This window comes from Macrobrachium nipponense, chromosome 36 (assembly GCF_015104395.2).
Source record: "Macrobrachium nipponense isolate FS-2020 chromosome 36, ASM1510439v2, whole genome shotgun sequence".
NCBI lineage: Eukaryota > Metazoa > Arthropoda > Malacostraca > Decapoda > Palaemonidae > Macrobrachium > Macrobrachium nipponense.
This window is the reverse complement of record NC_087220.1, coordinates 43,327,778-43,340,277: the sequence shown is the minus strand read 5'-3', so window position 1 is coordinate 43,340,277 and position 12,500 is coordinate 43,327,778. Positions and strand designations below refer to the sequence as shown.

General features: G+C 37.7%; 1 protein-coding gene across 11 annotated transcripts in view; it reads left to right on the top strand.

The window, feature by feature from the left end:
- LOC135203583 (blood vessel epicardial substance-like) overlaps positions 1–12,500 on the top strand; it is a 262,933-nt gene that overhangs the window by 186,842 nt on the left and 63,591 nt on the right. For all 11 annotated transcript variants that reach the window (XR_010311962.1, XR_010311964.1, XR_010311961.1 and 8 more), the window contains 2 exons: positions 1–119; positions 728–855. The exon at positions 1–119 is cut by the window's left edge and continues 151 nt beyond it. Coding sequence is in view for 5 of the 11 variants with exons in the window: in XM_064233348.1 (XP_064089418.1) it covers positions 1–119; positions 728–855 (247 nt within the window). In the remaining 6 variants the exon portion in view is untranslated. The remainder of the gene's footprint in view (positions 120–727; positions 856–12,500) is intronic.

The following is a 12,500-nucleotide window of genomic DNA, read 5'->3' as shown; positions in this document are numbered from 1 at the left end:
ACCTCAGCTTCCTGGTGGTCAATGCTGGCCACGTCCTCCATCTGACCTACACCATCTGGCCGCCCAGGGTGCCCGAGGACTTGGCTGACCTCTACGCCAAAGTGTTTAAGCCTCTCAAGGTAGGGTATGGGTTAATGAGTGTTTGTGACACCTGCGATTATGGGGCACTGGGTAGTATAGTGAATGAGTGTGCGATACCTGAGATTGTGGGGCACTGATTAGTATAATGGATGTTTGCGATACCAGAGATTATGAGGCACTGATTAGTAGCATATTGAATGTGACACGTGATATTATGGGACTCTAATTAGTATAGTGAATGTTTATGACACCTGATGTTATGGAGCATTGATTAGTACAATGAATGTTTGTGACCACCTGAGACTATGTGGCACTGATTAATATAAGCAATGTTTGTGACATTTGAGATTGTGGGGTATTGATTAGTATAATGAATGTGACAACTGGGATTATGGGGTATTGATTAGGATAATGAATGTTTGTGACACCTGAGATTATGGGGAACTGATTACTACAATGAATGTAACATGAGATTATGGGGTATTGATTAGGATAATGAAGGTAACACCTAAGATTATGGGAAGTAATTAGCATAATGAATTTGTGACGCTTGAGATTATGAGGAACTGATTAGTTTCTCACCCTTCTTTATTATGTATTTTGTTTTGTATCTTCCTGAACTGTTTAGTCTCATTTCCTCCTGCAGGTGAACCACCAGAATTTCTGCCATCTCGTCAGGGAAGCGACGCTCCTGTGGCTGGAGCCAGGTGAAACCTACGCTGTCGAAGACGTCACACCTGCCGACGAACGCCTTTCTATTCTCATCTCTGGGAAGTGAGTGTTGGTTTTGGACTTTGGTTTGGTTGAAGAAACTTGACACTGATGGTGTGAATCTCTCTCTCTCTCTCTCTTCTCTCTCTCTCTCTCTCTCTCTCTCTCTCTCTTTCTCGTATGCACACACACACACAGGATGTAGAAAGCAAAAATGAAGCTGTTCTTTTGCAGGGCACAACAGCGTGGGCACTTGTTTGTGTGTCTGTCAGTGTGTCAGGAAAGACGTGAATCTAGACTCTCTCTCTCTCTCTCTCTCTCTCTCTCTCTCTCTCTCTCTCTCTCTCTCTCTCTCTCATTAGAAACCAATTACTTTAGCTAATCTTTGTTAGGACATGACAGTATGAATTTCCATGGGCTGCCTGTCTGTCTGTCAGAAAAGATACGAATACAGGGAGATTCTCTCTCTCTCTCTCTCTCTCTCTCTCTCTCTCTCTCTCTCTCTCTCTCTCTCTCTCTCTCGCCTGCGACGATCATTACCGTTGAATAATTCTTCTGGTCGTCCTCACGGAACGTAAACTTGATGCTCTTAAAGGCGTCTTCCCGATGCGCGCCCTTGAATTCGTGTGGCAAGACAGAGAAGGAAATTGCTTCGACTCTTGCATGCCCCAGGGGAGAGAGAGAGAGAGAGAGAGAGAGAGAGAGAGAGAGAGAGAGATTGTTGTTTTCACAGATGCCCTTCCCAGGAGAGAAAAAGAGTCCTAAATTGTCTTACCCGAGAGAGAGAGAGAGAGAGAGAGAGAGAGAGAGATCCTTATCTTCAGATTGCATCTCGATGTTGATGCTGCAACCTATCAGGTGTGCGGTGTTGATGTCGCAACCTTACCTGCGCAATTAAGGGAACGGAGGCGATAATTATGCATTTTTTTTAAATTTTGAAGAGTAAGTTGAGACGTTTGTTTTTCCCTTTACCCATCTATCTTTTTACATTACACACACAGACACATATATATATATATATATATATTATATATATATATATAATATATATATATATAAATATATATATATATATATATATATATTATATACTATATATCGAGCTACAAATGTCCTTTAATATCTAATTCCTTCTACCTCGGAATTAATATATTTTCATATATGTTTAACCGAAGGGGAATTTATTCGGCGATAATAGAATTGCCGGCCGATGGGCACGAACCATCGACATCGTCGGCCGGCAATTCTATTATCGCTGAATAAATTCCCCTTCGGTTAAACATATATGAAAATATATTAATTCCGAGGTAGAGCGAATTAGATATTAAAGGACATTTGTAGCCTGATATATGTATATGAATCACGGTAATGTGATATGACTTATATATATATATATATATATATATATATATTATATATATATGTGTGTGTGTGTGTGTGTGTATGTGTGTGTGTGTGTGTGTGTGTGTGTGTGTGTGTGTATTCGAGGTAGATGCACTTACACGTATCATCCTTATGGTGTAGATTTTCCCTTGTGTCAAGATTTTAGTCTTATGAGATCTTAAATAAGTTACCCTTGGCTCTTGATGGGCTATTTACATAGGTTCAATTGGATGTCAGTTAGAATGCAAAAAATATATTTTAACAATTATATTTCAGCAAATATACCCTTATATCAATATATACAAGATATGTCATAAAGTAAATATGAACTAAACTAGGATCACAACATTATAAGAAATCGTTGATTAGCGACACGTTGCATTGGATTGGAGCCGACATCAAGCAAGGCAATACTGTACAAGTCAGATGTAGGGGACCAATATCCTTACAGTAATTAGGCAAGAGAGAGGGATTCTGTAAATACATTAACACTGCATCAGAGCCCCTATCATTAACTTATAGATTTATATAATTATATAATAAGACTAAAGACAATAAAAAAATGAAATATTAACAAAACACAATAGAAGCTTACAAGTCGGTCAGTGGAGGGCTGCTTTTGGTAGTTATCTGTCAGGATTTTACACATTCACTCTATACCTCGGATGATAAGAACACCAACTACCCAAGGATACAAAACTGGAAGTTAAACTGACACCTTCCGACAACGCCATCTATTGACAAGTTTGTTCAAGGCTTCTTAAGACAATATATAATATATATATATATATATATATATATATATATATATATATATATATATATATATATATATATAATTTATAATATCTACTATCTCTCTCTCTCTCTCTCTCTCTCTCTCTCTCTCTCTCTCTCTCTCTCTCATTAATCAGTGCTCGGAAAACCAAAAAATACTAAACTCAAATATACGTGCGTGTCACTTCCTTGGTAATTCTTATCTGTATCACTGCGGCATTCGTGTAGGTGCTGCAGTTTTTTTTATTCCTTTTAAATGCAATTTATTTTTCAATACTCGATATCTAATATCAGAAGTGTCCGCTTCCGACTTATCTAATAATGAAATGCGCTAGACTATCTTATCGGGGGAGGGGAGGCCGCGCTATCTTATCTCTCCAGAGGTGTCCTGTGGCCTCGTCTGTAAAAAAAAAATGGTTTATTTGGAAATGTGAGGTCTTATCTTTTCAATATTGGAAGCCTCTGTTATCCTATCTGGTGGAAAGTATAGTTCCTTGTAATATAAAAGAATTGATGTCGTATCTTTTAAATGTTTGAAACTGTGTTGTTATCCTGCCTGTTGAAAAGTATAGTTCCTTGGAATATAAAAGAATTTATGTACTTTTTCTTGTCAAAGATCTTGTGGCATTCAATGATAATGACACTTTAGACGTTTCCTTCTTGTGCTGAAGCCTGCCAGGCAAGTTCGAAACTTGGTGAGTTGTAAATGGAGACAGCATCAGCACACGGCAAATAGGATCTCTTCATTATCACCCACTGTCTCGTCCCTCTAGGTCCTTGCTTGGGTGGAGAGGACTCGCCGGCTCTGATCATATAAGTTTGGTCGTAGGATATGGGGCGACTGCGCAATGAACCTTTTTGCGTTGTCTGACAGGCATGAACAACTTTTAACCTCCAGGCCCCAGCCACTCCTCACCCAAAATGCCCTTTGCACTTGAAGTGACATGCCTATTTTTCCGGAAACCGAATAATTTTATGTCAGTTTCGTGGTCCATCCTCAGTCAGATTTCCGCCAAACTCCACACACAAACTTATGGCGTAATCCTGATAACAACATACACACGAAAATGAAAATGTAACACCCTTGGTGGAGGTCAATATGCACTTCATGAATATGACTGCTACTTAGGTTTATGCTAGAGGTTCACCACACCTTGGTTGTCTCAAAATGAATATGCCGAAGGGTATAAAAGGATGATCCATTTTTCTCCTTATTCTAATGTTGACATTGAAGGAAGAGAAAGAAAGGAGTCAGTATCCTCAGAATTTTCTGAGGGGGAGAGAGAAAAGGCAGAGAGAGAGAGAGAGAGAGTCATCAATGTTTTCCTCCGAACACTTGTCCCACTCGCGGTCGTTCGTGACCACCACCCGCTCGTAAGTAAACAAAGGGAATTCCTCTCTTATTTGTGGGGATCTTGTTGTCCCCCACGAAGTGCTTTGCCGTAAATGGCTTCTGGCCATCTTTTATATTGGCATTATGGGCCGCTCATTCTCGTAGATATACTGGCAGGCTTGCCACCGTCCATTTTTTTACTGTCTTTGTGATGGTTTTCATAAGCGGTTTTGCCCTCTCTCGTGGTTTTTATAAGCTCTGTCCAATCCAGTGGCAACGACCGTGTCGCTCACCGCTATACCACTTTATGATGTAGTGTCGGTGGAGGAAGGACTTCCGTTTATTATTATTTTCTTTATCCAGTAAAGAATTTTTTTTCCGGGTTACTATCTCACGTTCTCCACTGGAGGATGTTTTCAGAGAAAAACCCAAGCAGCAGTTATTGCCACGTTTTTATCTGTTGGCGATACAGTCAGTTATTGCCAGATTTAGTACTCTCGAACTGCAGGATCACAGATGAAGGTATTGTGCTCAAATCTTCTAACCTTATTATTTATTTATTTGTTTGTTTTAGTAATAGTTTAGGTGATAAAGATGTGGATTTTGTCGAGCTTGTCATTAGGATTTGAATGTGACCTGTGCGGTTATTACAAACTATACAGAAAGTAAAGTTTTACCAAGTGAGGTATTCTAGATTTTAGGAGAGTAATTCACTCTGTATCCTGAGGGTTTCCTGGATACCTTCTTAGACTTAATAACTCCCAATGCCGTATCGAAAGTTGTATTAGAATATTATTGAAAATGGGAACTTTGATGACTAATGGTCTTAGTAAGATTGGCGGTTGATGATTACACATCAAAAGACTTCCGGTAAGACTGACGTTTGATAATTACTGTTGGGGGGGGGGGGGGGGCCGTCTTGTAGTGACATCAGTGCACCTCATTCAGTGTAATTTAGACATTACTTAAGGTTCTTTGCAGCGTCCCTTAGGCCCCTAGCTGCAACCTCTTTCATTCCTTTGACTGTCCCTCCGTTCACATTCTTTCTTCCATCGTACCTTCCACCTTCTTCTAACAATTGCTTCATAATGCAACTGCTTTGAGGTTTTCCTCCTGTTGCACCTTATAAACCACTTACTCTCAATTTTCCTTACGCGCTGAATGACCTCATAGGTCCAAGCGTTTTGGCCTTTGGCCTTAATTGTACATTCCGTCTATCTACGTATAGTTACTGCTAATAGTTTTTATTTTCTAGAGAACTGAATAATGCAGATACACATGTAAAACAAAGAAGTTAAACAGTGTTATGCAGCAGTTTTTTTATGTTACAGTGTAAGCAATAGATTTGTGAGTAGAAACCAATTGTTTGTCCATCATTATTTCAAATAATTAATTTTTATGTCCATTGGTTGTTGCCATCACAAGCAAGTCTTTCGTGAATGCAGGTTTTTTTTTTATAAGGATTTTCAGCCGGAATTTTGGTAATCTGTTCTTTAAAATAATTTCTGTATTTTTATACACGTGCCACAGTTGCACTGAACTGTGATGGGTTCTTTAACCAACCAACCTACTACTTACAGAGGATGACCTTTGTTAGCAAGTGATAACACAAGTAAAATCATAACAATTTAACACTATAGTAATTAGGATCAATTTAACACAGAGGGTATGCAAATAACAAACAGCTTTCATGCTGCATCTAAGCAAAACTGGTATACAAGTGCTGAATGACGAGCCCGTCTTGGCCCATCCACTAGAGCTGCGAGCTGTGATCCGCTGTAGGTTGCAAGAGTGGTGCCACGGACCCACAGGAATCGTAGACAACTTGCACCCAGAAGCACGAGCTGGGGTGTACTGCACCCAAAATGGTCACTGAAACAAAATACAGCACTCGCATAATCAGTCCATTCGTAGTGTCGGGTCCTCTTACGTTGAGAGATATATATAAAGAAAATACCACACAGGTAACAACAACAAAACCACACAGGTAACAACCACACAGGTAACAACCACACAGGTAACAGAGTTTTCCCAAGTTCATGAAGCATGGGAGCACCCAAAATCACGTAGCATTGGACAGAGAATGACCCCGATTCCCGAACACTGTTCCAGTGTCGAAGACGCCTCAAGATATAATTGGAACATCATACATTAATTATAATATTAAATGTGACAATGAGTTTTCAACAGTAATTTTGCTGTCTTCTTCTTTGTTAAGATATTTTGTCCTTTTCATTCTAATTGCTTTTAGGCTCTCCTCAGTTGTTATATATATCAGGCCTGGTTTTCAAGATGTTTGAGAAAAAGTGAAGTATTGCTAAATATAGTCTAGTTGACAATCACATAAGGCCTGACAAAAAAGTTTCTTGAACAAAATGTCAGAAGTAATTATTATTGTTACGATAATAGATTATTCTGAACAAAATATAACTACAAAAAAGTACCTCAGCTAGTTCAGCATTTAATTCAACTTCTTTCATAACGAGTGAAAGCTAACCGTATAAAATTTTGGAAGGTGAGTCGTCATCTTCTTAGGTCCATGGACTGAAATGAGATTTCAGATGATTTAAATGGATAAATGTGGTTTGATTTAAATAGACCTTTGTTTCTTTTATTCCCTCGGCTGAAGGTTTTGTTCTGATCGTATCTGTCCTTGGTCATGTGATTTTGTTCTTGTGCTAATCTGTAGGAGGGGATCAGAGTTAGTTTGTTTATCAAATAATCGTGACCACTACCTTGGCTTTTTTTTTCTTTTTTTATGGTACTATTTAGGCTAGTGCTCCATGTAGATGACAGTGACCGGGATTCTCCTCTCTGTGTGGGTTGACTGTTTCCCAGCCACGCTTGCTAAACTTTGGATTTCTCTCTCGTTTGGACACCACCCCCCTTCGTTCAAGAGACGGGTTTATCGTTGCCTTTTTTAGTTAATTTTTCTCTCTCTCTCTCTCTCTCTCTCTCTCTCTCTCTCTCTCTTCTCTCTCTATCTCTATATATATATATATATTATATATATATATATATATAATAATATATATATTATATATTATATATATATAGAGAAGAGAGAGAGAGAGAGAGAGAGAGAGGAGAGGAGAAGAGAGAAGGCATTAAACTAAAAAAAAAAAAGGCAACGATAAACCCGTCTCTTGAACGAAGGGGGGTGGTATCCAAACGAGAGAGAAATCCAAAGTTTAGCAAGCGTGGCTGGGAAACAGTCAACCCACACAGAGAGGAGAATCCCGGTCACTGTCTCTACATGGAGCACTAGCCTAAATAGTACCATAAAAAAGAAAAAAAAAAAAGCCAAGGTAGTGGTCACGATTATTTGATAAACAAACTATATATATATATATATATATATATATATATATATATATATATATATATATATATATATATATATATTGTGACGAAGTGCCAAGTATCGGGTTACTACACTTACCAATCATTAAATGAGTACCTCACAAAAGCCAGACACTGAACCTTCATCACAGGTACTAAACGACAGAATACTCTAAAGGCAACAGTGATCCCTTAAACAACTTACCAGTATTGCAGAAAATCAGACTAAGTTCATTAGAACAGGTGTGAAGTAATCTTGTGTGTAATCAAATTAATTAAAGGGCATCACTCCATCAACAACTTTAAAAGTCTAAGTATTTCCCTGATTTCGAAAGTCTATGCACTTCCCTGGTTCTAACTCACTTCAAGTAAATTGAAGGAAAACAGCTTAATTACCACTCTATGTTTCTACCTATACAAAAATATACTTATATACTGGTGAAAAAGGAAACACATAAAAATTTTAAAAAATTAATTTATTATCAAACTCAAAATTTATAAGTGAAATTCACAATATCAGGGAAATTTACTGTTACTTGAAAACAAAGCAAAGTTTAATTAATTCTTGAATTAATTAAGTAAAATTAAATCAAAATTAATTTATCACAAAATTCAAGAAAATTGATTAATTAATCGAAATTCAAAAGTGTTAGGCAATAATTAAAATTTGGAAATTAATTCACAAGTGCTAAACAACAATAAAACTTGAAAAGAATTCTAAGTAAATGCAAATTAATTCACAAGTGTTAAATTCAAGTTAATCGATTAAATGGTGAATGCAAATGAAAACACATCACAGAAAAACTTGGAAAATACCAAAATTGTAAAAAGTACTAATCACCCTGAATATAAAATAAAAACACACACTTCAATGAGAAAAAATGGATAAATGCACAAAAAATCACCTCAATAAGAAAAATGGACAAATGCAAGAAAAAAAAGAATCACCTTAATAAGAAAAATGGATAAATGCACAAAAAATCACTTTAAATGAAACCAACACAAAACACAAAAATTTGCAATGTGAAAAAAATGTAAATGTTTCACCAAATCACTGTAACAATTAGTTGCAACTAATAAACCTTGTTTAACATTACCTTGGTACCAATTGTTTCTGCTGCAGCTAGCTCCAAAAATTTCACCACACAAGTTCAAAATCAATATTCAAAAAAACGAATAAAAGGGGGCGGGGCCATTACACACTTGTACAATGTTTTTTCAGATTCAACAATAAGCACTAAATAACACTAAATAACTCTAAGAAATATAAAATCTGAAATTTATATGAGTGACCAACAATTACGTACACTAAAGTCTTCACGTTAATATGAAATCAAAAATGGCGCGAGAGAGAGAGAGACCTCTCTGTGCTAGGAATTCAAAGTCTGTAATGAATCTTTCTTTTCGTACGGAAGCTGAACAGTAGATTTCGCACAAAACATTTGAAACCAGTCCTGTACGTAGTATGCTCTACATGTTCCAAACAGAACTCCGTATCAGACATGATGACATGTTTCCAAAACAAAACAGAGATCTCGAGTTCCTCTTATCTCGAGGCGATGACAAGATACGGAAACAATTTGTAGCTTGGAACGGACAATGCTAATCTCTCTCTCTTTTCACATTCTACGTTATCCTAACTTTTTAATTATATTACACGAAATCTGAACGCACATGTTTAGACATCCTATAACTCTAAGCTAAATAAGGAATCTGAAAATTTTGCAAAACTCTTCATATAACATTTCATACAGTCAAGCAGATATATGCGCTATGAAAGTAGCAGCATATAATAATATATATATATATATATTATGATATATATATATATATAATATTATATATATATAATATACATATTTAACTGTCTTCGGTCCACCACTTACAATGGTATAGGACAGAGATCAGTTATGTGTCTATTCTTGCGACTGTGATACGCAAGCATTGTGGTTCTTTCCCTTTCTCGTTGAAGTGACATCAAGTAGATTTTGTTCTTCAGAATTGGGGAGATGACTCAAACTTCCTGAGTTAACTTCTTAACAACTTTACTTTCTCTGCTCCATCACTGGAGTATAAGAAAGGTTGGTCAGATGACCGCTCAGTTTGAGAATTTAGGTAGAACTAACTTTACAGAGGGTCGCATCGATTGCTTAACACTAGCTATCTCAGCGTTTACAAGAATAACAAGTACGTAGCCATACGGCTCGGAAGTCATGTGTTTCCGCTACAGGTGAATAGGTCAACAGCTTCCCATGGAAGGTGTTGTGACCTGTTCACAAGAGATGATAATTTGTTTATACAGACAAATGCAACCAGGCCACTGCAAGCATTGCATGGCATGATCTAGTTTTACGTCCTGTTATGGCTATTGATTACCCTCCTAACTCGCCAATGACCCCTTGGGTCATGGGTTTATTTACAGATATGGAAAATATCTGTATTGAAATAATGTATTGCATTACACACACACACACACACACACACACACACACACACACACATATATATATATATATATATATATATATATATATATATATATATATATATATGTATATAAGCTACAAATGTCCTTTGATATCTAATTCGCTCTATCTCGGAATTAATATATTTTCATATATGTTAACCGAAGGGGAATTTTTCTTTTTAGTTGATAAGAAATTCGTCGGCTCATGTGTGTATATATATGTATGTGTTTGTGTGCGTGCGTCAATGCGATGACAGTCGATTTAGCATTGAAGCCGTCGTTGTTAACGATGGAGCATCTTTTTAATAAGTAATTAATATTTTTATCATTAGTATTTTTTCTATATTGCTGTGTAGCTGTTTCTTATGCAGTTTGTTACTTACGCTATGCGGTCACTCAATGGATTAGTGTTACTATTAGTGCTACTATTTTTTCTCATCTAATGTTAATGATTATTTTGACTGGATTCGTATTTGCTGTTATTTTCTCGTCGCTCTGTTTTGATGACTTCCTTTCACAGAGGCCAACGTCGCCCGGAGTCTTCTGTATGCGCTAGTTGGCGTCTGTCGGCGCCCCGCAATAAATAACCAGGCCGTTCGCTCGGTCATTTCGTGAGCGCTTTGCCTCTAAATGAAGGTTGTTTGCCGGTGTGGCATTCAGAGGAGGCAATGAAAGGGCCGGGGGTAAAAATCCGTCGGCATTTATATGATAACCATAAGCTCCAGAAGGATCTATTCTTAGAGGTATTTCTCCCGGTGGGGGAGGGGTGGGGGTTAGTGCCATCAGTGTACCTCGCGAGGTGCACTGTAGACATTGCTTAAGGGTCCTTGCAGCGTTCCTTCGGCCCATAGCTACAACCTCTCTCATACCTTTTACTGTACCTCCTTTCACATTCTCTTTCTTCCATCTGACTTATTACCTTCTCCAACAATTGTTTCATAGTGTAATTGCGAGGTCTTCCTCCTGTTACAGTTTTCAAACCTCCTTACTGCCATTTTCCTTTCAGCACTGAATGATGTCATAGGTCGTAACACTTGTCCTAAATCCTATATTTTACTCCATCCTCTTAAAGGTATTTCTTAGAGGCATCGGCTCGTATCTCAGTAACTTGTCAAGTAATGTGTCCGTGATGTTTAGGGTTTAGTTATTGCTATCGAAGAATGCTGGTCTTGTTATTGGGTTTTATTTATTTTTTTAACCAGGTTTTCAGATAAGATGGATGTATTTTTACGAATGATTATGATTTGGGAAGGGTTCAGACTTGGATGGGTGAATCAGTAGTCTTGGAAGAGATTTAGGGTACCGTAATGTTATTAGTATTATTCTAGTTATTATTTATGATGTGCACATTCATATAGAACAAGGTAATAAGGACATTGCCCAGTTTATTATTATTATATTATATATATTTTTTTTTTTTTGCTCTATCACAGTCCTCCAATTCGACTGGGTGATATTTATAGTGTGGGGTTCCGGGTTGTATCCTGCCTCCTTAGGAGTCCATCACTTTTCTTACTATGTGTGCCGTTTCTAGGATCACACTCTTCTGCATGAGTCCTGGAGCTACTTCAACCTCTAGTTTTTCTAGATTCCTTTTCAGGATCTTGGGATCGCGCCTAGTGCTCCTATGATTATGGGTACGATTTCCACTGGCATATCCCATATCCTTCTTATTTCTATTTTCAGATCTTGATACTTATCCATTTTTTGTTTTCCCTCTCTTTTTCTCTTCAACTCTGGTGTCCCATGGTATTGCGACATCAATGAGTGATACTTTCTTCTTGACTTTGTCAATCAACGTCACGTCTGGTCTGTTTGCACGTATCACCCTATCCGTTCTGATACCATAGTCCCAGAGGATCTTTGCCTGATCGTTTTCTATCACTCCTTCAGGTTGGTGCTCGTACCACTTATTACTGCAAGGTAGCTGATGTTTCTTGCACAGGCTCCAGTGGAGGGCTTTTGCCACTGAATCATGCCTCTTTTTGTACTGGTTCTGTGCAAGTGCCGGGCATTCACTTGCTATGTGGTTTATGGTTTTATTTTTCGTATTGCACTTCCTACATATGGGAGAGATGTTATTTCCGTCTATCGTTCTTTGAACATATCTGGTTCTTAGGGCCTGATCTTGTGCCGCTGTTATCATTCCTTCAGTTTCCTTCTTTAGCTCTCCCCTCTGTAGCCATTGCCAATTGTCATCGCTGGCTAGTTCTTTAGTCTGTCTCATGTATTGTCCGTGCATTGGTTTGTTGTGCCAGTCCTCTGTTCTTCTGTCTTTCTCCTGTCTCTGTATATTTCTGGGTCTTCGTATACTTTTATTAATCCTTCTTCCCATGCACTCTTTAGCCACTCGTCTTCACTGGTTTTCAGATATTGCCCCAGTGCCCTGTTTTCGATGTTGTCGCA